At 52.0% G+C, this 27,165-nt stretch overlaps 1 protein-coding gene across 1 annotated transcript in view; it reads right to left on the reverse strand.

Annotated features, from left to right (window-relative positions):
* VOPP1 (VOPP1 WW domain binding protein) overlaps positions 1–22,366 on the reverse strand; it is a 35,193-nt gene extending 12,827 nt beyond the window's left edge. Inside the window, exon 1 of the mRNA XM_037041116.1 lies at positions 22,214–22,366. Coding sequence (XP_036897011.1) covers positions 22,214–22,267 — 54 coding nt within the window. The 5' untranslated portion in view covers positions 22,268–22,366. The remainder of the gene's footprint in view (positions 1–22,213) is intronic.
* Positions 22,367–27,165: the final 4,799 nt, after the last annotated feature.

Raw genomic sequence — 27,165 nt, forward strand, 5'->3', positions numbered from 1 at the left:
CCCAGGGTCGGGGCTGCTCCCTCCTCCACCCTTCCGGCAGGGCTATGACCTGTCTCAGGCTGCCTGACAGCAGCAAGGTCAGAAACAGACCCCAAATCTAGAGCAGAATATACCCAGGGAGAGGTGAGTGCAACTGCTATGCACTGCACTGGCTAAATGAGGTGCCTTATGAAAAGAGCAAGGCACGCTGTGTGTGTGTGTGTGTGTGTGTGCATCCATGTGTGGTTTAAGACACTCAGAAGCACACTCAGGCAGCCCCCAGGGACCCAGTTTTATTAACAGAAAATGAGTTTCATTTAGTGTTAGCCCCTGCCCAGCTCCAGAAATGTAGTTCAGCCAGCCAAAGAAATCACTTTCTTTTGACAAGGAAGAGCAATTTCGGGTCTCTGCCCCAAATAACAACTCATTTCACCAGTGTGTCTTCAAGGAGGCATTTTAAATGTCTCTCTATCACCGCCAAAGACAGGCACACTTTCTGGTTCAACCTTGAAACTCGAGGTCTGTCTGCAATATCAAGGAGCAGCTTCCTGTGATGCTGGCCCAGAGCCCGGGGACCACCAGGACTCACGTCTGAAGGCACCCCTTTCCCCTCCCAGCCCAGACTCAGTCCCCCAGGGTCCGGGTGGGGGCCATTGACACCGCGGGTGCAGGAGGGGAAGACCTGCCCGGCCCAGGGCCAGCAGCTGTGGGGTCTCCCTCTAAGTAAAGAGCTCCCTAATTGGAAGCAGCTACGTGTTTTGAGACACACGCCCCACCCCACACCTCCTAACTCTTAAGGTAACAAAAAATAACTTGAACATACTGCCTTTGAGGATTTTTTTCTTGGTTTGAGAATATCAGGAACACCATTTTGTGGACAAAAAAGCTGGGGCCCTGAATGAGTGTCTTGCTCAGAGTCACTAAGGGCCTTGTTTCTCCTCCTAGACTAAGCCACATTGCCCCCACGCCCCCCTCCCATGCCACCCCCAACCCCGCGTCCTCTGACTATAGAGTGGTGGCAGGGAGCCAGGCGGAGACACCCAACACCTGCTCCCTGCTCTGTCATTAGCAGACACCGCAGAAGGTTCTCCCAGCCTGGACCTCCTCCACGCTCGGCCACCCAGGTGGGGGGGGGGGCATGAACAGGCATCGGTGTGGGTGTGATCCACAGGGGTGGGGCCTGGCGCCACAGTGGGGTCATAAACGCACAGCACACCACTCCCCACACTCACACACCCGGCGGTCGGGAAGGAAAGCGGGTGGTATCTGGAAGACCTGGAGAGCATTTCCCTTCACTCGTCATCATCATTCCCCACAGTTACTCAGCGAGGGGCATCCTTTCTAACAGCAAACCCTGGACATGGCGTCCGTGCCCACTCCTAGCAGGCTGGTTAAGTCAACGACAGGGCATCCCCACAGCGGAGTACTGGGAGGCCAACAAGAAGGAGATCTCAGAATGGGCCTGACTGACACGACTTCCAAGGGGCAGTGCTAGCTGCAGAAGCAATCCAGTGACGCCCACTTCACAGGGACCTATGCTGAGAAACGCATCCTTGGGTGGCTTTGTTGTTGTGGGAACACCACACAGTACGCTCACACGAACCTGGACAGTCCGGCCTGCTGCTTGCCCGGCTGTGTGTTGCTGCCTGATGCTCCCAGGCTGCAAACCTGTGCAGCCTGTTACTGAGCAGAATACTGTGGGCAAGTGTAACACTGGTATTTATGTATCTACATATATCTAAACGGAGAAAGAGTGTGGTAAAAATACAGTAAAGTGGATGATGAATGGCACACCTGTGTAGGGCGCTCACCCTCAATGGAGGCTGCAGGCCTGGAAGCGGGTCTGGGTGACTCAGGGAAGGAGTGGTGAGTGTGAGGCCAGGACATGACTGCACCCAGTTGTGGACTTTATAAACACTCTGCACGCAGGCTATGCTCAAGTTATAAAACAACAGGAGATTAAATCAAGCATGAGAGATGCAGTAGACATGAGATGCAAGAGGCTGCTGCTGGGGCAACATGGCACACCGACAGTGATTGTTTTAATAAGCAGAGAGAGGGAACTCTACAATGACGATAAAACGGACAGGTGGGAAACACCCGAACCAAAACAGTCACCCACGACCATGACTAATACGATGTGCCGCACACCGCTGCACGTGACCTCCTTTCACACGCACGGCTGGCAGTGCAGTTTGTTTACTCCAGCATCACCACAGGCCAGCAATGCGTCGTGTTCCAACATTACCATGGCTATGTTGCTAGGCAACAGAGGTTTTCCGCTCTGATGGGACCACTGTCCTCTCCCCGGACCGTCCCTGATGGAATCGGCATGAAAACAATGGCTGTGCAGGCAGACCTCGAAGATCCTGAGCGTTCGGTTCCAGACCACTTCCATAAAATGAGTATCACAGGAAAGCAAGTCGTGGGAATCTTTGGTTTTGTAGCACATATAAAAGTTATGTTTGGGACTTCCGCCAAGATGGAGGCATAGGTGGAAACACTGTGCCTTCTCCCACAATCAAGTTTGAATAAAACAAAGGTTTGGAGAAACAAAGACACAACCAAAGGACAGAAAATTGAATTATACGGAAGTCCGACTACATCTAACCGTTCGACGGGACGGTAAGAGGGGCGGAGCCAGCAGCGAGCAGGGTAGGGCAGAACAGGGCCCCCGACCCAGGCAGGCAGGCAGACGAGAACCAGTTGGGGTGCGGGGCAGACCGCCGGCGCATATTCGCGCACAGTGAGACAGACCACGCAGGCCCCAGGGGGCGAGGGCTGACGGCGGTGGCATACTTGAGAGCAGTGGGATGAAACACGTGGGCCAGGTGACGGCAGCAACTGCGGCACCAGTGAGGGCCGTGGCAGCAGGCGGCGGACAGGACGCCATAGTCCCTCTTTGACCCTGCCCCCACATACAGCGTCACAACCCAGCGACTGAGTTGCCCTGCAATACCAGTGAGAGCCACTGTCCCTCTTTGACCCCGCCCCCACATACAACGTCACAACCCAGCGACTTAGTTGCCCTGTTCTAGTGAACATTTTAGGGCTCTGATCCTGCTATGGAACAGGCACGAACAACCCGAAAGATGGCACAAGAAGAACTCCAAGTCCAAGAGCCAATAACTCTAAGCGACCGAGAAATTGCCAGCCTCTCAGAAGCACAATTCAGGACACTATTTATCAGGATGCTCACAGAACTGGTAGATTATAGTCACAAATTAGAGGAACAAAGTCACAAATTAGAGGAATATATGAAGGCTAAACTAATTGAAATGAAGGGAGATGCACAGGAAACCAATAAAGATGGAAAGGAAATGGGGACTCAAATCAATGGAATGGACCAGAAGGAAGAACAAAACATCCAACCAAAAAGGAATGAAGAAATGAGAATTCAAAAAAATGAGGAGAGGCTTAGGAACCTCCAGGACATCTTTAAACGTTCCAACATCCGAATTATAGGGGTACCAGAAGGGGGAAAGAAACAGCCACGAGTGGAAAACATATTTGAACAAATAATAAAGGAGAACTTCCCCAGTCTGGCAAAGGAAATAGACTTCCAGGAAATCCAGGAAGCTCAGAGAGTGCCAAAGAAGTTGGACCCAAGAAGGAACACACCAAGGCACATCATAATTACATTAGCCAAGACNATGCCCTTACAACTTCCGATCTCGATCGGAGGTTGTAATTGTGATTACAACCTCCGATCTCGATCGGAGGTTGTAAGATCACATGGGGGGTTAGCAACAGGGGAGTGGGAGGGGGACAAGGGGGGAGAAGGCACAGAAAATAGCATAGATGGTAGGTAGAAAATAGATAGGGGGGAGGGCGAGAATAGTGGGGGAAATATAGAATCCAAAGAACTTGAGACATGTGGTTATAAACTAAGGGGGGGAGAATGGTGGGGGAGGGAGGGTGCGGGAGGAAGGGATTGAAGGAGGGGAATAGAACAACTGTAATGGTATAATCAATAAAATATATTTTAAAAAAAAGAAAAAAAAAGTTATGTTTGACCTACACTGCAGTCTATTAAGTGTGCAACAGCATTATGCCTTAAAAGTAGTGGACATAACCTTAATTACAAAGTACTTTATTGCTAAAATATGCTGGCCACCCTCTGAGCCTGCAGCAAGCCCCAGTCTTTTTGCTGATGGAGGGTCTCCCCTCAGTGTCGGTGGCTGCTAATCAAGGTGGTGGCTGCTGAAGGCTGAGGTGACTGGCAATTTCTTAAAATAAGACAACAATGAAGTTTGCCACACCTGCCGACTCTGCTCTGTAGCAGGTGATACTGTCCAATAGCATTTTACCCACAACAGAATTTCTTTCAAGAGTAGACTCATGCCCTGGCTGGTGTAGCTCAGTGGATTGAGCGCGGGCCTGCGAACCACACGATCGCGGTTCGATTCCCAGTCAGGGCACATGCCTGGGTTGTAGGCCAGTTCCCAGCAGGGGACTTATGAGAGGCAACCATACATTGATATTTCTCTACTTCCTTCCCCTCTAAGGATAATTAAATAAAATCTTTGAAAAAAAAAGAGTGGACTCAATCTTCCCAAACCCAGCTGCTGCTCTACCAACTAAATTCACACAATATGTGAAGTCCTTTGTTGTCATTTCGACCATCTTCACAATCTTTTCAGCAGGGGTAGGTTCCACATCGAAAAACACTTTATTTGCTCAGCATGCGGGTTGGAATGAACTGCATCCAAACTCCTGCTAGTGTTGCCATGCCGACCTCCGGCCGTGAAGCGCACACGCGGTCAATGGTACCCAGAATGGAGAATCTTTCCCAGAAGGTTTTCAGTTTGCTGTGCTCTGATCCATCAGAGGAATCTCTGTCTCTGGAACAAATGACTTCCAAGGCCCAGTTCCCTGTGATGCCCTGTCATCTAAACAGAAGCAACATTGCCAAGCCCCTCGAGAACAAAGATTCTAAATATGGAATACCTTACATTTATTTGTGTGGTAGTTTTCCAAAGTCTCCCTAAAAAAGAGCACACTTGTCTCCAAGAAAATGTTTAAAAAGTGAATAAACTAAGGAAAATCAATTTCAGGGTTTTATCCACCCCTACAAGTAGCTCTACCCACTCTACAAAGATTCCTACCGGGGTTTCTTAAGAAACCCGGCTACTGAGCCCTGGCTCAGTCAATGGGAGCGCCGTCCCATAACTAAGATGCTGAGGGTTCGATCCCCTGCCAGGGCACACACCTAGGTTGCGGGTTCAATCCTCATTCTGGGTGCATTTGATTCCCTGGTCCAAGCAAGTACAGGAAGCAATTAATAAATGCTTCTCTCTCACATCCATGCTTCCCTCTCTCCCTCTCTCTCTAAAAGCAATGAAAAAAAATATCCTCGGATGAAGGCGAATAAATATATGTATAAGATAAAAATAAAAAAAGAATTGCCCATCTACTGAAAAAGACAATCTACTAGTTAGGAGAGGCCAGGCCAGCTGCTGCCTATTGCTCCCGAGCATGCTTAATCACCGGCACTGTCCAAGGTGCTGGACAATCAGGGGCCGCTGGATGCTGAGAGTGTAAAATCCCTTCCACCTGTAACACAGGAGCAATAACAAACGTAGCCATCTGCTTCTTGACACAGTCACAAAGAGTAGAAACATCCAGTGTACGTGCAAACTGTTAACAAAGCAGAATATGCAGGACTGTGGGAAAACGTCCACTGTTGAGAGCAGTTCGCCTGAGGGAATCTAGAAATCAAACCACAAAGGTGCTCAGCGAAGAATCCCGGTGGCCTGGGATTCAACAACTGGGCTATGGATCAGTGTGGTTAAGCCCATCTAAATATAGTTATCCACATTTAGCCAGGCTCTAAATAAGCCCCGAGGAACAAATCTTTGCCAATCCCCCATATAATCCTCATGTTGATGTAAATCATTCTACATCTAGCCATACCCGACAGAGGGGAGCCCAGGACGCCGCTGTTGGATAAAATGGCTCGTCCAGTTTCTGTTCTGCCCAGGGGCTGCCAACCGTCCGGAACCTCGAACAGCGCCCGGTGGCAGAGGCCACTGCTGTGGGCGGCAGGCAGCCAACGACCCAACCTCTCCTAGCAAACACATTTTCTTTCTCAGTAGAGGGTCACTTCTGGAGAAGCCATGGGAGTAACCTTTGCAGAGCAACTGGGGCTACTTTTAGGGGTGACCGCAAAACCCTGACATTGCTTTTCCTTCGCTTCTTCACTTTTTAAACATTTTTGCGGGTGGGGGGTGCCCTTTTCAGGAAGATTCCGTGAAACACCCACATAGGTAAGTGTGAGGTGTTCCACGCTTAGAATCTTTGTCCTTGAGAGGCAGGGCAACATTGCTTTCCAGGGTGCCTGCATCTCACAAGGCCGCACAGGTCCAGGGAGAACCTGAGTTAACGGTGACTTTGGGACATGTGGGAGTTAAGGGCTAGGGTCTGAGGGGTTTGAAGCACAGTGGGTTTTATCTAAATTCCACCCCTGCTCATTTTGTTCAGGGGCAGGTGAGGGAGGAGTCTTTAAATGAACAGCAAACTGCAGAATCAGCACTTTCCCAGCACAGCTAATCCTGCCAATGTCTGGGACCTCGGGTTCCTTGCCTTACTGTGGGGGCGACACCAGCCCGTTTGACCTGAACCAGTAAGTGGTGGGAAGATCAGCCCAATGGCTTTTCCAGCAGCACCCGCTGCACCTGGTTGCTGCTTTCACATTCATCAGGGCTGAACTTGACACATAGCCATGAGGCCCTGGTGGAGTCTAGGCATCCAGTTCCCGCCCAATGGGAGTTCACACTCCACACAGACTCTGAACAAAGGGAGCCTATTGGATGCTGACAGAGGTGACACTCAGGACCAGGGACAGAGGCAGCGGGCAGGGCTAGGTCTTGTTGCAGTCCCAGCAAAAGTGTATGGGAGAGTGACAGGTAATTATCTCAGGGTATCCCAATTTCAAATAATAGCAACGATCATGCTTCCAGGTCCTGTGTTGGAATCTTGGTCAATTCCCTAGGTGCCAATTATTTAATCCTCGGGAGTAGGGACAATCTGTTTTTCAGGAATACCTCATCTGCAAGGAACTTCAGTGTCTTAGAAATAAGAGTCCGAGGTGTCTCACAAGCATCATTTATCAAAGGCAAGAAAGCAGAGAAACTCCTTTGAAAAACAGAAATGAAAGATCTCTCCATGTCTGGCAGGTAGAACCATGTCAGGAACGCACCTAATGAACCATCAGGATGCAGCACTGTCTGCTGCCATTTTGAAGAATCTGGGGCTGTGCGGGCTACCAGACATAATTAGTTCCGGCTGCACAATCCTGGGAGAACCCCGTGAGCTCTCACAACGTACTCTGAATGAAGTGTCTTTGCTTCACCCGCTTTAGTTTTCAACAAAAGAACTGCACAAAAGCAAATTTCCTCAAGGTCCCTAATTCAAGGAGGTAAAAACCCTCATCTGCCCCAGCTGGTGTGGCTCAGTGGACTGAGTGCGGGCCTGTGAACCAGAAGATTGCAGTTTGATTCCCAGTCAGGGCACATGCCTGGGTTGCAGGCCAGTTCCCAGCAGGGGCCACACGAGAAGCAACGATACATTGATATTTCTCTCCCTCTCTCCTTCCCTTCCCTTCTAAAGATAAATAAATAAAAATTGTTTTTAAATAAATAAAAAATTTTTAAAAACCCTCATCTATAAGACATGAAAATTAACCAATAACCAAAATTAAAAGGCAAATAATAGAAGAAAGTATTGAAATACAGTAAGGTTACTTACTATCTTTAAAGAATACACAGTTTATATAATTTAAAAAGAAAAAGGTTAAAATCCCAATAGGACAAGATAAAATGGGAGAATTCTTCAAAGAAGAAACACAAAAGGCAAAAAAAAACTATTTTAAAAGCTAAAGTTCACTAGTAATCAAATACATGTAAATTATAATGGCATGGCTTCAACCATCGAAACCCGGCTACCCACCGCGGCCGAGGGCAGCAGAAGCAAGGCAGCACACGGTGTGTGCAGAACGCAACTACAGCGTCTCGGGAAGAGAAAGCTTCAACGTGGACCAAAACGGCTTTGAAGCGCACATGACCATGACAGGCTGTCACACTGGCACCACGAAGGTCATAGTAACAACTGTGAACAAATGTTATTGAGAAATAATAACTGGAAATAACCAACATTTTCAAAGTATGGGTTTGGTTAACAATAATAACACGTCCAAAATACACAGGAGTAGACACAATCCGATCAGATTGTTAAAAAAAATAGTAATAAGAGTATGAGAAAGAACATTTTGCTAAAAAAATTAAGCCAATAAAATAGTGTATTTGGAGAGTATATTATCCATCGTAGGGGAGAGAAAAATAATAGGGAAAGACAGGTAGCAAAATACCGACAATAAATTATCTTTTTGGTGACACTGGAGGTGATTTTTTTTTCATCGTATATTTTGGCGATCAGTTTCCACATTGTCTGTATGCAACACGTAACATTTTGTTTTAACATTTCTATGAAATTTTACTTAAAAGAGCAGATCACTTACAGCAAATGAATCTAAAAAGATATTTAAATTAAGGAAATGCGACTGGCTCACAAACGTGAACATTACCCAACCAGGATTTAAGGAAAAAGGAACAGGGGAGCAAAGTTTGTGAGAAGACAGACGCAGGGTCTCTAAAACAAACACGCCGTCAACAGCTAAAACTGTTGGCGTAAAAAGGTTAACCTTGCAGACAGTGCTCATTTGATGCAATCGTTTAAAACCCATTGTTATTTATAAGTTAACAATGTAAAATTAGATATATGTTCATAGGGAAAAGGGGACAACGTAAACCACGATGACCCGTCGTCCCCATTCCTTGGCACGCCCACCACACCCCTCACGGGGGCCGGACTTGACAGTTACTGCAGTAACTATTGCACTCTCCAGAAGCAAACAGCGGGGACCCCACTAAAGAGCCCTCCCCCAGTTCCCCAAAATAACCTTTTATGGGTCATTAGGAGCCACGCCTTGGTGCACCCCTCACCTCTTAGCACTCTGATTTGCGGCTTCTCCCTGAACACAGTAAGGGGCCAGGTCACCTGGCAGTTCTGCCCAGAAGACCATTCTCTCTGCTCAGAAGACCAACCCATCAGGAACAACCACACCTCAGAGGATCCGGAGCCCAGCCAGCGGGCAAGCCAGGCACCAGCCTCCTTCCCTCTCAGAAGAGAGGTCTCAGCTGCTGAAAATTCTCAGAGGGGCAGCTCTAGGGCAGAACACACCAAACGAAGGCATGAGATGCAGCCAAAAAGGTTAACGGGACGAATTCATTCAAAGGCTGTTGGCGATTCATCAGCCGGGTCTGAACGCAGGGGCAGCAGATGGGGATGGCAGTGCTGCAGTTCTGGGCTGGCGCCGACGGGGCCGATCCGCCTGCTATTGTACTGAGATGGGCCCCAGTCCAACCAAAACACTGAGCAGGGACCAGACCTTCAGACACACTCCTGGAGGCCTGGATCCAGGAACATTGGCTTCCAATGTCGTTACACAGAGTGCGGGAGCCACATCTGAAGGAGGTCACCTGCCTGGCTCTGCAAACACCTGGGCTGTGACTCTGGCCCCCTGCTGGGTTGCTATCACAGGAAGTGAGGAGAATGGGGTCAGGTCAGCTGGCTGTGTCCGGCCTCCTCACCCAGTGCCCACAAATGGATAAGAGACCTATCCCTCAAAGAACACTCCTGCCCCTGGCCAGGTGGCTGAGTGGGTTGAGCGTCACCCTGTACACAAAAAGGTGTGGGTTCAATCCCAGGTCAGGGCATAAATGGGAGGCAACCAATCGATGTATCTCTCTGGCATTGATGTTTCATTCACTCTCTTTCTTCCTCTCTCTCTAAAATCAATACACATATTTTAAATTTAGGAAAAAAGATCCTCCTTTCCAGTTAGGCCTAAATCTTTGCCAGCAGATACAAACTTCACCTCCAGACTCAGGAGAAAGTACCAACTTCATACCTTTTGTGGACAGAAAGACCTAAAGAGATCAGTAAGGATGTTGGCTTCAGAAGCAAAATGCCAAAAAACAGATAAGGGTTTCCAACCACAGGTTGCCCACAGCCTCCCCACTGGAGTTATATTTTAGAAGGAATGTGTGTAAAAGCACAAAAAACAGCACTGCCCCCCTTTCCTAGGCCCCTTAGAAACAACCACCTTACAGCAGCCCCCACCCCCTACCACTTCACCAACGCCAAACCACATGAACCAAACACAGCTCTCAAACCACCCAGGAGAGTGCATTCTCCCCAGACCCACGTGGTGAGTCCTGAGCACTGATGGCTTCACCAGGCACCAGGCTGAGGCCAGGACAAATCAGGCCCTCGGTGCACACACCTTCATTTTCCCCACATCCTTCATTTCATCCTTAGCTCCTCTCCACCTGCCAAGGTGGAGGCAGAGAGTGGCCCCCCTGGGGAAAGAGCAGTCCCCAGGGTCACTCACACAGCCGGACCCAGGGGTCCAACTCCAGCCTGGCTCAGTCCCAAAAGCCTGCCTCCCCACCCTCCTTGCTGCCCCCAACCCAACCCTGGGCTGAGAGGCACCACTCTTCGCCTGCTAATCCACGTCTCTCAGCCCATCTTGCTGTAAAAGTGTTTCTAGAACATGAAATGTTGCCAAGTCTATTACCGCAAACCAGAAGGGGCAGGTACTCTTGACATACGCCATCCCTTTCGCAAGCTGCTGTGGACAGCCAGTCACCACTTTCCTACTTGGAACTGTCATCTCTGCCTGAGCTAAGCCCTCAGGCTGTCTCCAAGCCGGAGCAGACTCGTCTAGCCTCAAAGTAATACACAGGTGCAAAGAATAAGCTCAATACCCTGAAAGGAACAATAAGTTTGAGATTCCTCCTAACATAATGCTCAAGTACCTTCTCAAAATTGGAACAGGAGCCTTTCTTACCATGCTGTGCCCAGGCCACACACAATGAGTCACACACAATCCAAAGCCTCACGAATCCGCAGCCCGGCTGAGGACTGCAGTAAACAGTGACCATTCATGGTTTAATGTCAAACATAACAATCTGTCAATGCAACTTGCAAAGGAGCGGAAGACAGACACTTGACCAAGAGTTTCACAGGACATCGTGTTTAACAGCAAAACAGTTAGAAAGGAACTAAATGTCCATGAAAAGAGAGCTGATTCATGAGTCACAGTCACTCATACAAAAGAACACCGGAATTCTTCAGGGAAATCCTCTGTGGAAACACCTCCAAGAAATATCTCTTACAAGTTAAAGGAGAAAAAAGGATGCAAAACATTGTGTATACACGAACCCACCTGTGTACTTTCAACAAAGTACCTGGGCGTATAATTTTTTTTTAATTCAGAGCACTGCAGAAGAAACACCAGTGGCTCCCTCCCAGAGAGAATCTAAAGGTGGGGGGGGTCCCTCCCATTCCATTTTACACCTCCTTAAACCATATACATGCATTCATTTCGTTCAAAAGATTAAAACCATCAAATCCATTATCCATCATCTATGACAACAGGCAGGAAGGTCATCATCGATGAAACCCTCATAATTTAAGGCCATTTCACTTGATATTTGCCCCTTTACAACAAAGCTTCAGACAACTGAATTCCATTCCTCTCTCTCTCTCCCCCCCGCCCCCTCAACTGCCCCTCCTCAGCCTGTACTTAAAGCAAAACCAGTGATCTGTGAAGTGGCCAAACGTGAGGCAGAAAGGAAGAGAAACAAAGGCCCCAAATGATTCACACCTAGATAGTCAGGTATTCCAGGAGCAAGAGCCACAGCCCGCACGGGCCCTGCCTGGGGTGGAGTTTAAGTTCTTCCCTGACAGAGGCTAAGGACTGGAGGACAGAGGTCCCGGGCACTCCACCTTCCAGCCATGGTCCTGGGACAACAGCCGCTGGTAGGTGGGCTCAACAAATGGTAGCTAAACCCACTGTACAAGCAACTAGACAGAACAATTGGTGTGAGCTGAAGGCTGCTGCCATTTATTCAACACAAGTCCCCAGTGAAGGGAGAGGCTTGATTCAGTGAAAACAGCCCCACGGTGAAACAGCTCGGCTGGGAGGCGTCCCTGGCGAGGAGGCCCAGGTGTTGCAGCTCAGCTCAGGTTTTGCAGATCGCGCTGCAGCTGTGATGCGGCTCCCGACATGGAAGGAAGAGCGGTCTTCCACGGAAACTGCGAGTGCACTCGCAGAGGCAAAGGTGAACCTGGCTTCTACAGAAGAGTTCCCACCCCCATTCCCTGATTGGCCCACTTCTATGCAAATGAGGACCTCACAATACGGTTAGTCCAAAAAGTACCATCCTGATTGGCCAGGAAAAAAAGCCACTCTGATTAGTGATGCAGATGCCCATGAGGATAAAGTTCCAATTGGGCGGGGAAAATCTCAGTCCTATTGGTGGAATTTTGACCCCAGGAGCCCTCTCTCCTCACGGTTGCCTGGGACACAAGAGCATAGTGCAGGAGGCTTGGCCACCCGAAATGCAGGGAGGTGAGGGACCTCTGCCAGCCATGGCTGCAGACTCTGGTTTTGAACTTGAGCCCACTTAACCACAAGGAGTCCTTTCTGGTAGGAGTCTTCTTCTCAGGGTCAACAGGGGATAAATGTTTTATATATATTACATAAAACTGGGCATGCACCGCCTCCTGTGTGATGGAGTAGCTACTGAAAAGCACACTAATGAATTAACACAGAAATATCCCAATTTAAAAATAGACCCTATTTCCAACGCCTGCATCTAAATTACTGATTTAGAATCTAGGGCCCATTTCTCACAAAAATAACCATATAAATGTTGGCTAAATTCCCTGGCGAGGCAACAAATTTCCATTCAGCTCATAAAATAAATGAACTCCCAGTCTGCCCTTGAGCTCGACTGGCCCGGAGCTGTGTGCCAAGGAGTCTGCTACCCCCCACGCCCCGCCCACCACCAAGCGTAAGACAAATGACCGTGCATCCAGAATGGGGCCTGGGCAGACCCCTGGAGCACTTGGGACACCCATGTCACTTTGGTTCTGTCATTCATCACCCTCCAGAACTCGCATGCCTGTCCTGGGAAGCCTCTCCCAGTGTCCCCCACCAGCACAAAGCAGCACCCAACCAACAGGTGTTAGGCTTGGGCATAAGCAAAGGTGCCCTAGCTGGGGAGGGAGAATTTATTCGCTCCTGCTCCGGCTTCCCGGCTCGCTGTGGGCTCGCTGTGCATAACCGCATTTACCCCAGAGATAAGCATAAGTACATCCACACCCTGGCGTAACTAGGAAAATAAAAGACGTGACTTTAGTTGGAGACCCAGCAGACAGGTTACTCCTGCGGGGGGGGGGGGGGGGGGGNGGGGGGGGGGGGCTGGGCCTGAAGGCCACCTGTTCTGGCTCAATTTCTACGCTCCAGAGAAGCCCCCCACCCGCCTCTGTTTTACGTTGCCTGCCTTCTAAGCTAACAGATCTGCCATTGGGGGAAGGTGTGGGGCAGGGATGGAGGGGAGTTAAGGCTCTGTGTTCAAAAATTAGCCCACAAAGGCATACAGAATCCTTCCCAGGGAATTCACAAAGTTGCCAGTGATTGCGCAAAGAGAACGTTTAAAGACAAAGGCCCTACCGCGTGACAGGAAGCAGGAAGTTCTCACAAAATGAAAGTACCATGAGCATGAATTCAATACGGTATCCAGGGCTGGATCCTGGAACAGAAAAAGACATTAGCAGGAAAACTGAGGAAATTCAAATAAAGCCCGAAGTCTAATTACTAGTAAGGCATCAATGGAGGTTTCTTTTTTAGCAATGTCCCACGGCAATATAAGGTGTTAAATTAGTGTGAACTGAATAGGAAGTATGCAGGAACTCTGTTATTAGCCTGGCAACTTTTTTCTAAATCTAAAGTTATTCCAAAATGCAAAGCAGATCACAAACATAGCGTGCCCAGAACAAAGCGACAGTGAAAACCTGAATGAAGTAAGGCCGCTGAGAGCAGACATGAATGCTGGAGAAGAGGCCACGGGGACCCGGGGGTGTGGGCTGCACAGGGTCTGCAGGACTATGGCCTCCTTCCCGAGGCTGACAGAAGCCACGGACACCTGAGAGCTGCCATCGGCAGCCTCCCCGGCATGACTCGGGCACCTGGAGCTCCAGGCAGCCTCTGGTGTGCAGATGAATGAACCAGTCAAGGCAGAGAGAGCTCAGCACGGTGAGCCACCTGGGAAAGCAGCGGGGCCTTGTGGACCCACATGGTGCTGCCTGCTAACCAACTGCCACCCCTGCAGAAGGCCAGGCAGCTCCGGCCTGCAGCGCTGAAGTTAACAGCCCAGCGTCCGCTGTGAGGGGGCGCGAGGCTCCAGGACGTAGTGGCGGGCTCCATAGTACTCCAAGGCCCTCGCCTAAAGCCACTAACACCCAGGTCATACCCTGTCCCATCTCTGAGGCTGGGGAGAAAGACCAGAGACTTCCAGGAGCTTCCCAGGTGACTTCCCGGCCACCATGGGGGAGGAGTTTGAGAGGCGGCAGCCAGGTGACCTCCCTGGCTCTTTTTGAACTGCGATGCCACATAAACACCGAGGCTTGGCAAGACGTTTTGACTAATTTTACAGTGCAGTCCTGTTCTTCTCTGAAGTTTAAGAATAGGGGTCTATAATTTAGACTTATGTCTCTGTATACCGGCCAGTCTCGCCAGCTTCTTGGGAGTTCCAGAATAAGGGCAATCTCCCAAACGGAAGGAAGGCACCTTCACGGAGATCTCTAAACACACAGAAGCCAGTGTGCCAGTCATTCAAGCCCTTCCTGGAGACCGAGTCAAGGATGGTCTGCTCTGACCAGCCACCCATGGCCATGGGCTCTTTGGCCCACAGCAGCTCTCAGAGAAGGAAGCGTTACAGGGAAAGCTGGATGTTCAGCTTCTCTTGTGAAAAATCTTTCGGTCAAAATTAACTTTAGACGGTAAATCAGAATAAAAATTATTTATTCAATAGTTGAGCAAAAGGAACCGCAGCCTGGGAGACGCAGATGCAGACAACAACCCAGCTGCACTCCAGGGAGAACAAAGAACAGCAGGTTCGTAAAGGCAAAACCACAGGTGTATTCTCTCATGCAATGAAGAATTCTGGCTAGGCCCGCAGGGATTGGTTGGTCCCAATATGCAAATGAGAGGGTGAAAACTTCAAGGAGGAAATCAAGTCCATGTGTGTCCCTGCATTAATAACAGCTGTTCTAGAATGTGTCTGGCCCACCCTGAACAGAGTTCACAGGCAGCTTTGGGGGCTTGCTGGAGGCTCTGAGTGGTGAATTATGAGTGCCACACCTGTTTCTTTGGGAATATCTCCACTTTCCAGCTATTATTCCCCAGTGAGAATGCAACACGTTAACTCCCACGTTTGAAAGTCAGAGGTTATGCTGGCTGGAGGGACCAGGTCAGGCTTCCGGGAGAAGGCTGTATCTGGAATGAGATGGGAACCACAGAGAGACAGGCCGTTCCCAGAGAGGGGAACAGAGTGACCACAAGCAAAGGGGCAGGTTCTAGCAGGGAAACTCTTGAGCGCTCGGTTTGGTTGACAAATTACCAACGTAAAGCACCACGCCCCGCTGCTCACCCGGGCAGCCCTTCCTCGTCAATCCAGGCCGCGTTCTTCCCTGCATCTATCCAACCGAGCACCCAGCCTGTGGCGCCCGCCCCAACCAGTGGGAGGCTGTAGGAACTAAACCTACCTGCCGAGCTTGCTGTGTGAACTGCGATGGGTTTCACTGGGACCCAAGCCGAGCCCTGGAAGATTAGAACCTGCGACACCGCAACCGGGCGTCGACAGCAAGCGCACCGTCCTATAGACCCGCGAAAAGTTCCAGCGCGACACGCGCTCCAGGCCCCATCAGACTCCCAGCGCTCCTCAAAGCACGTCTGAGAGGCCGATTTCCACCCTCAAAATAATACAAACACAAAAAGACGGAGGAAGGCAGGCCTGACTCCTTCCGCCGGAGGACACACTGAGCAGGAAGGAGTCGCAGAGCCAGAGGAAGGGGGCTGGCTTCCCCTTTTCACCCCAGGGGGCGAACGGAAGCCCCTTGGAGAAAACGCCTGCTGAGCAAATACAAAATGGGTGTTGAGTCGACAAAGGGAAGGGCAGGGCAGGGACAGCGTTGGGAAGCAGGCTAGGGAGCAGGCAAAGGGGAGGAAAGGGAGGTCCGGGACCCAGCCGGGGCGCAGAGGTCTGCGCGGCCTCTGCTGGCTGGGCGCGTATTCCGCGGGAAGGCAGCTGGCTAAAGCGGTGGTCCCCTATCTTTTTGACACCAGGGACCAGTTTTTCCACGGAGACAGGAGGCGGAGCTCAGGTGAGCTTCGCTGGCAGCCCGGTACCAGTCCGCGCGCCCTGGGGGTTGGGGACCCCTGCCCTAACGGACTAATGACACAGAAAAATACAAGCACGTTTTGGATTTAGAACCCGCAGCGAGAGAGCAGTTGCAGGGTGGCTGATGTCAAAAGCTCTGCGCAAAGATGACTCTCATCCCAAGGAGGCGGAATTGCCTCCGAAAGCTGTTCTCTCCGCTCTGCCTCTGGGAATGGGTTCCGTCTTAAACGCCTGTCCCGTCAGATGCCAAGGACACATAGTAAGGCCAGCAGCCATCGCACAGAGACATTTACTATTTGGCAAACCTCCACACTCACGTGGCTCTCTCAGAGCACGTGTCTCCTGCCAGGCAGGCATGACGGCCCTGGTGCGACAAATGAACTCCGGGAAGTCAAGCGACGCGACCAAAGAGAGGATACTGGAATCAGCTGAAAACACGGGTCTGCCTGGCTCCACAGCTGCCCGTTTCCCTCCACATTATACCACCTCCAAAAACTTAGGGAGGCCCAGGTCAAGAGCCCCACCCCCCTGCGAAGGCGGGGTCCACTCTGCACATCTCTGCATAGGGTTTCCAGGCGCGGGAGAAAGAGAGGAAAGGTGGCTGGGGAGAACCGCCCGGCAAGAGAACTCCCAGGGCGCGAGTCACTCCACTCCGCTGGCCCAGACAGGCAGCAGAACCCTCGGGAGACGAGGCTGAGGACTTCCGGGACACTGCGGACTGAGAGTGGCCAGCGAGTGCTGGCTCACACTCTAGGGAGGACCAGCGGCCGCCACTAGGTTTGGCCGAGTTCTGGTCAAAGCCAGGGTGGAGCTCTGGGTCTGGGCCTCCATGTTGTCGCTACAGTGAACATGACAAAGCCCGGACAATGTAATTACAATCGTCAATCTTCCTGAAATAAATTAAACGTGGGCCACTCTGTCTCAAGCACAATGCTAGGAGCTGGGGGCGGTTCGGTGAACCGAAGGCAGCAAACCCTTTGTCCCTCCCCCACCACCCCTCCTGCTATGCTTATACAGTGGAGAGTAACTCCCATCACACTGCGATGGTAACAGAGGCAGGAGGGAAGGAACTGGGCTGGGATTTCAAAGACTTTTGTTTATTTATTTTTTTAGACAGAGGGAAAGGGAGGGAGAAAGGGAGGAAGAAAAACCTCTATGTGCAAGAGAAACACCAACTGGTTGCCTCTCGCACACTCCGGACTCTCACACCCCACAACCCAGGCACGTGCCCTGACCCTGACCGGGAACTGAACTGACAGCCTTTCAGTTTGCAGGCCGGTGCTCAATCCACTGAGCTGCACCAGCCAGGGCTGGAGCTTTACACCAGGGGGTCAAGATCAGCTCATGCAGAGGGTGACATTTGAACGGCCTCACTGAGGAAAGATAACCAGGAAAGTTACTCGCCATCCACAGCTAGCTAAGTCCAGTGGCCACTAGCCTAGCCCATGTACGTCTAGAGTCATGTAAGCCCCAAGAAAACAGCTGTTACCAGGGTGAGGCTGCGCCCATGGCCATGGCCCTCCTGGCACAGCACCTGGAGCCAGGTTTTCCCCACTTCTGAGCACAGTCCCGCCGCCCTGCTCAGTCGTCACAGTCACCTCCCATCAGCAGACACCCAGCTTCCACCGAGTTCCCAGAGATAAACTCCCCACACTCTTCTTTTTTGTTCAAGTTGCATGTTGGCCAGATTCTAAAAGCTCTCAAGCCGAGGTGTTCAACCCCTGGCGTGCAGGCCACATTTGGCTCAGAACGGCTATGAATGTGGCCCAACACAACACCGTAAATTTACTGAAAACACGATGAGGGTTTTTTGTGATTACATATTGCAAAGTATTGAATGTGTGGCCCAGAGACGCCAATAGGTTGTGAGAGTTGACAAGCTTTATTTCAGAAACCTGGCATGGGGGGGGGGGGGGCAGGTTGCCACGGTCACTGGGACCCCAGAGCAGGAAAATCTTTTGGCACAAGACAAAAAGAAGTCCCTCCAGAACAAGACTCGGTTCTGATTTCCAGACTCCTGGATGTCAACATACCCAGAGCCTGATAAAAACACTCACTAATCCTCCTACTTTCTCCAGTTTTAAAAGATAACACTCACTTTCCACCCCCAAGAGAAGACCATCGCTTTTTCTAGCCCAAGAAGGGCTGTTCCTTCCCCCAGAACAAGTTTGAAACACGCCACAGCCTTGCTTAAAAGTTCTATGTTCGGGGGAGAAGCAAGAAGATCCTGACGCCAGTCCTTGCATAAAATAACCAAGAGGAGTTCAGCCCCCTGTGAATGGGCACAGCAAACCCCAGCCCCTGCACTGGGGAATTGTACACCAAGTTGTACAGTACTTTCCTGGGCTCACTTTAGTAAGGAAAGAGACCTTAGAACAGCCTTGACCAGTGTGGCTTAGTTGGTGGGGTGTCGTTCAGCAGGGCAAGAGGTCACCAATTCAATTCCCAGTCAGGGCACATGTCTGGGTTGTGGGTTCGGTCCCGGGTCGTGGGCATGGGGGAGGCGACCGATCAACGTCTCTCTCCCTCCCTTCCCTCTCTCTGGAATCAATAGAAAAGAAATATATTTTTTAAAACATAAATGCACAAATCTTAAATTTAAAAATAATCACCTAACTCTATTACAAAAGCATCCACAACCTACTTCCAGAAGGAGGCTGCAGTGACAATACCTCAAAGCCCACGGGAGGCACCTGCGGCCGGGGCCCACTACTCCCCGAGTTCGGCTACAGCACCAGCAGCGCTGAAAGCTCTTGTCCTTCTGTTCCTGAGGAGCTGCCACAGCCCAAGGAAGGCAGGGAAGAAGCCTAGAACCTTATGACCCAGAGGGGCTTTGAGGTCCCCCTTTCCACAGCCTACACTTGGGGCCCAGGCCGCTGGCACAGAGTGACTGGGGGAGGGGAGAGCAGAACCAAGAGCCGTCGCTGACTCCTCCCGCCAGTCCCAGGAAGCTCTGAGTTCACACAGAGAAAAGGGCACCGCAGTAATGAGCTTCAAGCAGTGTCCCTGGGGAGGGAGGGCACTGTTAGCAGCCATTCCTGCTTCAGGCCCTGTCTGGGCTTCAAGATGAGCTCAAGGCTGGTTGACAGCCCTGGAGACGCCTGCGGGCAGAATGATGCACAGCTCCCATTTACTCTCCCAAGTGTCATACTGGATGCTCAGTTCTAGGCTCCCCCTACGGACCAAGCTGCTAAAGGCGGGGTGGCTGGTTCCCCTGTGGGATGGGATGCATACCACCCAGGTCCTTCATCAGCCTCCAGAAGTACGGTGTGCGAACTGTGTCCAGGCCCCGCACCGTGTCTGCAGCGGGAGAGACCACAGCTCCACACGCCAGGCAGAGCCCCCAGCCTGGGCTCATGTGCCCAGCCCCCACAAGGACCTGCTGGACAAGTTCTTTCACAACTCCCCATGTGAAATAAACATGGGAAGAAATGGAACTGCCAAGAGGATTAACAAGGTGACATTTATTAAATGTTCAGAACAATGCCAGAGAGAGAAAAAAAATTTTTTTAAAGCACTCTCTACATCTCACAGGTATGTGAATTTCTACAAAGGGATGAAGCAGTGGGGGACAGTCCTTCCCCAGACAGCTTTTAGGTCCCCTCTGTTGTGACCCCGGGGTGCTAGACAACCAGGGTGAATTAACCACTGTCCCCAAGGCCCCCTCATTCCAGGTGGCTTATGAGCAACCAGCAACTACAATGAAACCAGCTCAGCCAGAACAAAGAGACAAAGACACACATCCCAGGTTGCAGCTGGCTGTCGGAAGCCATCAAATATCTCCCGTTTTACGCCCTCCAACTCAAGGGAGCTCTTTTCGTCCCTGCACACTGAGCAGCTGTAATGGCTCGTCCGTGTCTGTGATTCCGGATTTCAAAAGCATCAAAGGGGTTGTGATAACAGCATCTCCGAGATGAAATTCAGAGCGACCCGTGTAATGGGAATGAAGCCTGAGATGTTTAGATCTGAATCTCAGGTATAAAATTCCATCTGATGAATTTTAAAGACATCTCCTAAACTCCTCGGAGACACTTTAGGGTAAATCATTGTGGAAAAGCTACCTCCATACCCAGCCCGTTGAAAACAAACATCATCCATCAGCTAGCTGTTCTACCAACGTGGCAAAAGCGCTGGCTTCGTCACTCTGGGCTCATGTTGTGACGGTCCTGCTTTTAAGATCTGTCAACCTTCCAGATGAGATGTGAACTCTCTGTGAAGATGACAATTCCGGTGCAACCAAACAGCTATCTTGGAAAGAACTGAGTCCCTAAGGTGGCCTCGGCTACAGACCCAGGGCACAGTCCCACGCACGCTGACGACTAGCAGGAGCAGAACCAAACAGATGCTTGACATTTTCATCCAGCGTGGTTTTTAAAGGGGGCAGGGGTGAGCATTGCCCGGGTAGCATCTGGTGCATGTCTTTTGTGGTAAATGGCGCTCTCCGACTCATTTCTCTGTTATGTCCACTGACTCATGGAGAGAAAGTTATTCCTAAGGTTTTAAAATTCTGAACAGCCCAGACCAGTGGCACTTCACTGGTTGGAGTGTTGCCCCATAGACCAAAAGTTTGGGGGTTCAATTCCCGGTCATGGCACATGCGTGGGTTGTGGGTCCATTCCCAGTCAGGGTGCCTTCAAGAGTCAACTGATAAAGTCTCTCTCCCTCCCTTCTCCTCTCTCTAAAGATCAATGAGCATGTCCACTGGTGAAGATGGGTAAATAAACAGATAAATATCTGAGCAAATGGAAAGAATGCAAGTGATGAGGCACTCCACAAAGACCTTAACACACCAAGCCCCAGGCCTTATCAAGAATACAAACTCAGAGTCTTTGCTACCGCACAGCCTGGGGCAAGAAACTTTGATGCATTTCCCTTTCAGGGGAGCGAGACTTGCCCTCCCAACCTCTTGTAACATTTATTTCTTAACAACTTCAGAAAACCAGCACAGTAGTTGTTTCCAGCACAAACACCCAACTATTAAACAGTTTTACAACCCTCTGAAATACAAAGGACAGAAAGAAATGTAAGTTATTCATCATCCACTTGCCTTGACTTCATTAATTTAATGCAAACTTCCTTCAAAACAAGGAAGGTGAGCAGGGTGGAAAGAACTCTAGCTCAGACTGGACACTCGGGAGTGCCACCAGCTCACATGTTGAAGAACCCGCTTCAGCGAGGGCGTGTCCCCATCCCCCATCAGAGGACGCTGCTTGCCGCCCGGGACAGCCCGGTTCCCAGAAGGGTTGCGGCCACCAGGCGCTTCCACCCTCCATTCTTCCCCCAGGGTCCCGCTGGGCTCCCACCGCACGCCACCGCAACTGCTCCCGGGGAACGTTGCTCGCGCACCCGAAGCCCCTGCGCGTCGTCTGCACCAACAGGAATGTTCCCTCCTGCCGCGCCCCGCTATTTCCTAGCACCCGTGACATTTCCTCACAACTACACCTCCGCGCTCGCACAGCGACCCTCCCGCGGCCCACCCACCCCGACTCTGTGCGCCTGCGCCGCGCCCAGGACGCCCCCTCCCCCAGGCCCCCAGTACGGGATTCGGGCCCCCTCGGGGGAGGGGGAGGGGCAGAGTAGTGCGGAAAGGTCTCTCCCAGGTCTCCCAAGGCAGGAGTTGGACGCCAGAGAAATAAGCACCCTTCCGGGCTGGGGCGGGGTTGGGTGGGGACACAGGGGAGACGCCCAGGCGCCGGGGAGAGGCCGGGGGAGCCTCCCCGTCACCAGGGTCCCTACACTTTCCAGCACCGTGAGTAATGCAGGACCTGGCGGCACGGCGGTCGGCCGCCGGACCTCTCGGGTTCTCGCAGAGGGACTCCCGGGCGTCCCCCGCTCGGTCCCTGTATTGTTCCTGCCGCCCAGCTCCTCCGGTTGGTGCCCCAGGCAGCGCAGCCCCGGCCCCGGCCCGGCCCGGCCCCTACCTCCACGAGCAGCGCCAGTAGCAGCGCCGCGGCGCTCAGGGCCAGACGGCTCATGGCTCCGCGTCGTCCCCGGGCGCGCCCCGCGCTCGGCCGCAGGCGCCCAGCAGAGGCACTTTCCCGGCGCCGGGCCACAGGCTGGGAGGCGGGCGGGCGGGCGGGGATCTGGGACCCAACGGGCCTCGTCGAGCTCCGCCCCGCGCCCCGCCCTCGGCCAGAACGAGCTGGGGCGCGCGCCCGCAGACACCTGGAGCGCGGCCGGGGGCGCTCGGCGGCTGGGTCGGGACCCTGAGATGGGCCACCGGGTCCTGCGAGTGGCAGGGGAGCTGCCAGGGGTCTCCCCCGGCGAGGGAGGCCGTCCTGTCACCCCTGAATAGACCTAGGGAGTCTTTTTTTCAAAGGAGCAAAATTTCTGCAGGGAGGAGCCTGTCCCTGAACCATTGCTTCTTGCACCCGCGCCTCCCGGTTCTTGCTTCACCCTCTGATTCCTGCGAACCGAGGGGGCGTGTGTCCTACCCACGAGTGATGGCAAGGACAGCCCAAGGACGCGGGAGGCAGACTGCTCACAGAAGGCTCCCTGCACCTGGCCTCTACTGTGCTCAGGGCTTGCGATGCCAGCCCGCTCCTGCCCTGGCCTGGCCTGGGCTCCACCAAAACCCACCCACTCCGAAGCCCATCCTCCCGCTGTGGAGTGTGGTGTTCTTCAATGCTGCTGATCCTTCTTTCCACCTCCACCACCTTGCATGCACCATAGTTTTTTTCACACCATGGCTCAGATCCCACCTCCTTCATGCTGTTACTTAACCAGCATTTACTGAACCTGTAGGATGTACCAGAGCCGAGCTGCAGGGCCAGCATGCAGAGGACAAAAGAAACCAAGCCTCGAGTCTGTGGGGAGAGGTAGTCACTTACACAGATAAGTTACAGAGCGCTCAGTGCACAGACAGGCGGAATTGAGGAGGGTGAAGGAACGAAGGACAGGAACTTACCTAGGACCAGAGTTGGAAGGAGTGGGGTCAGGAAAATAGAGGTCCCCTAAGGCAAGTCCCAAACACTTTCCATCCTTCAATTCGTGGACTCATCTGATGACTACACCGCATGCACCACCAGACTCCACCAGTTAGAACCAGAACTTGGCAGTAAAGCGGAAGAATTGCCTGTGGCCTGCCTTGTGGCAAGGTGCCATCAGAGAAGACCCTTAGACACCAGTAACTTTGTTGACAGGTAGAGCAGGTCACTATTCTTCTAAGGGTAAAAGTTAACTTGTAGAAAACTAACCGCAAGCCTCGTTTTCTGATGGAGATGCAAATGTTTTCTACTGGTGGTGCAAATCATCTCCTATGAAAATGCAAATGACCTCTGCTAGGGGCAAAATCTTAACCAGTTTCCTAGCTAATGTATGGATTTCATCCCAAGAGTTTCCTCCTCCCCCAACCCCACCGCCTTCTTCACTGGCAGTTGCCTGCATTTCCCTTTGAAGCAATTTTGTCATCCTAAGGGTTCCCCCATGAATGGATTAAACTGCAAGTCTGACGTGTGTTCATTAGGCAATACGTGTAGTGATGTGTGGGCGGTCGACTGGAAAAACAGAATCGCTGGGTATCCTGCCTCTGAAAGGGTTTACTGGGGCAAAAGAAAGGATTGCAGTCCAGAGCACGTGCAAGCCGCACGTGCACGCACTGAATGGGACAGGTTCAAGGAGGACCTCACGGAGGGGGAGGAAGTTAGGAGGGGTCTGCTGCCACCACAGAGGTGGGGAGTAAATGTAGGGCAGGCATGTGTGGTACAAGAACATCCCCCAGAGCTCTGGCTCCACCCGAAGGGTTATGTCGCTGCCAAAATTGTACCATTGCCCCCCTTTCCATCCAGCTCTTCCTCTGAAAACATCCCTGATCAGCATCAGGTCTTCTGATGTCAGCAGCCTTTTGTCCCTCCACAACCCGAAGGACTTCTGGGTGTCTGTCGTCTCTCCTGCCAGAGGGAAGGCGTGTGGCTCAGGAAGCAGCTCGTGTCCCAGGCTGCAGAGCAAAGGTGAGCAGAGCTGAACAGCGTGAATACGGAACAGGATGAAAACAACGTAACAAACGTAGTCCATGTGATCACCCCGAACCAGGGGCTCACGCCTGTGGGCAGTGAAACGAAGTCGGTTGTTCTCTTGGGCAGATCCCAGTTCTTGAGGACAGACCAACGGCCAGAACAGCTTCCCCCTTTCATGATAGATTAGGAAAGGCAAACAAGTGAGAAAAAGAGATGTGCAGGCCTGATCTGGTCACCTCGGGAAAGCTGTCTCCTGCAGAGGCTGCCTGCTTCCGTTTTTGACGGACCCTGTGCAGGCCTAGTCAGGGTTGGGTACCTTGTTAGGGTGAGACACATGCACCCAAGTCTATTCCCTGGACCTGAGCCGCACGAGGCCTTCAGCAGCACCTGGCAGGCTCCTCCCAACGAGGCCATCTCTGCGGGCCAACATCATCTCCAGGTTGTAGAACATGGGTTTTGGTTGTCAGCTGCTTGGAGCACACTGTAAAGAGATTGCTCAACCAGAGCGTGGTGACTTTCAGGAGAAGTAGTGAGGCCTTCCCAGTGTTAACGTGTGTCTTCTGTTGTCAGCTGTGGATCCAAAGAAGTGGGAGCCAGATGCTCAGAGTGTCCCTCATCTCAGAAGGAAACAGCCCATAGGCCCAAAGGGCGTGGATCTCAGATTTAAAAGAACCAACAGCAATGCTTTTGGCCGAGCTCTTTGAAGGGTTTCTGCAAACTTTGCTCGTTGAATCTTAATAACGTGAGGGTGTCCAACTAAACCTGAGGATCGAGGGTGGTAAGCACCGTAAAAAGGTCGTGAAACTGGCCATACAGCACAGGCTTGCTGAAGCACCTGAGCAGTCAAATGTGTTTCTCCCTGACTGTGGACTTCGTGGGAAGTTCCTCGGGTTTGATCGCCTTCTCTGACAGGACATCAGCCACGGAAGAGGCCGTGGCCTGTCTGTCCACAAGAGAAAGTGCCAGTGCAGTGAGAGATCCTACAGACCACGAGTAAAATGTATGTATGTCCACGAGAGGGAAGACGCTCTGTGAGGTCCATCGTGCAAACCTGCCATGGCCCATCCGACACACGTGCAGGGCAGTGTGCACCAGCCTCCCCAGGGGGCCTCTGGCCAAGGGGGACGAGAGAGCAAGGTGCTTTTCACAGCGGACAGGGCCCACTTCAGGGAAAGATGCGCCTGTTACTGAGGAAACTGCAGGCCTAGGACTCAGTCACCCGCCCTCACTGAGCTTGTCTGTCCCTCACTGGTCGCTCACAGCGGAAACTTGAGTGTGGCTGGCAGGATGACAGGGTTGTTGATTGGTCTGAACCACAGCTCTCTGTTTTATCAAACCAGCAATTGTTAGATCTCCAATCTTGTGTTTCTTTCTCCAGAGCCGACTGTTGGGCTCCTCTGGCCAGTGTTCCTAAGTGACTGACTGGGGAATGACCCCCTTGGGCCACGACCGATCCTTCACAGCAGCATTCCCTGCGGGAAGCCTCGGCAAAGCGGTTTCCTTTCGCTTCCAGAGAGTCGAGTTGAGAATGCCCCGGGATATCAATAATGCAAAGGCAGCAAGTAAAAGCACAGCATGCAGTCATTCCCGAAAATAGGGGCCATTTTTTTTCATTCTATTTCCGATGGAAGCACAGAGGCCACGCTGTTTCCACGACAGTCCAAAGCCACTGCCGAGGAGAGGCGCCTTCAGCATAAACACCGGCGGTTCTGCCCTTGGCTGCGCACACACCCCAATGGGGGCCCACAGCTCGGCCTGGCAGGCGGAAGCAGCCAGCGGTGAGGATGCTGCCTCCAGGACATCCCAATGGCTTGCAACTGCATCTCCTGCACGGCACCTATCGTTTCTATCTTTGAAATGAGAACCGTCTGTAAACCACAGGAGATCAGCTTCACCTAGAGGAGCTGCCTGCAAATTGTCAGGAGGGGCCAGGAGGTGAGGAGTCAGTGCTGAGCCCTTGCAAGGGACTCCAGGATCTCGTGAGGGAGAGACTTGGTGGGACAGACGGGGGTTCTTGCACCAGGAAGGAGGCCTGTGAGGAGCAGTTCACGGAAGGGGCTCATGGAGAACAAGGCTACTGACGCAAGGTGCTGGTGCGATGCAAACTCAGGAGGGCTTCCGCTGCACAGGTGCTTACAGGGAGTCTGGAACAGGGTCCTCTGTGGCCTTCACCCAGAGGACAGTCGCCACAGTGGCCCTGGGGCAAGAGGCTCCCGTGGCTGAGTAGAATATCCTAGGGGTCTGCAGTGAGCCCCCTGCTTTGGGTCAATTTTCTTTCTTTCATACTCAACAAGGAAAAGGGGGATCTGCTCATCAAGACGCCCAAGACGGGGTGGATTTAATTAACCCTCCTTTGACATTGGGTCAGCACTCATCACTTCAGAAAACACACATTGGTTTTGTCGTGAGAGAGAGACTCATTACCTACATGAAGAGAAGCTTCCAGGAGCCCATCAGAGGGAGGGCTGGAAAAGACCCTGTTGTTCTTCGGTGCCCCATCCCTGGGGATGAGGACGTCGGGGAGGCTGGTCAGAAAGCTGAGGGCCAGGCTCTGGGCGCCTGCAGCACTTGAACTTGCCACAAGCCCCTTTCCAACATCCTGGGTCTTGACCAAAATGGCAGAAGCATCTTTTGGCTTCATGGTGGGGCTTTCATTTGCCAAGGCCGAACATTAAAAGCCTTGGCAATCTGACTTCTACTCAGCCCACCTCGAGGGTGGGCAAGCCGGTTAGCCCTGCGAAAGGTTCTCTCCGCCCACCTCCAGGAAGGTCTGCCTGCACCAGGCAATCATGTAGTGTGGCCTCTGTTGTGACGTGTCTGCCCATGTGGTGAAAGGAGTGTATCAGTCACCAGTGTCTTCTCACTGGGTGACATGCTTCCTTCTTGGAGCTCACCCCAAAGTGGGGGGACAAGAGTGA

This window comes from Sturnira hondurensis, unplaced genomic scaffold (assembly GCF_014824575.4).
Source record: "Sturnira hondurensis isolate 20B ecotype Veracruz unplaced genomic scaffold, ASM1482457v3 Scaffold0002840, whole genome shotgun sequence".
Taxonomy (NCBI): domain Eukaryota; kingdom Metazoa; phylum Chordata; class Mammalia; order Chiroptera; family Phyllostomidae; genus Sturnira; species Sturnira hondurensis.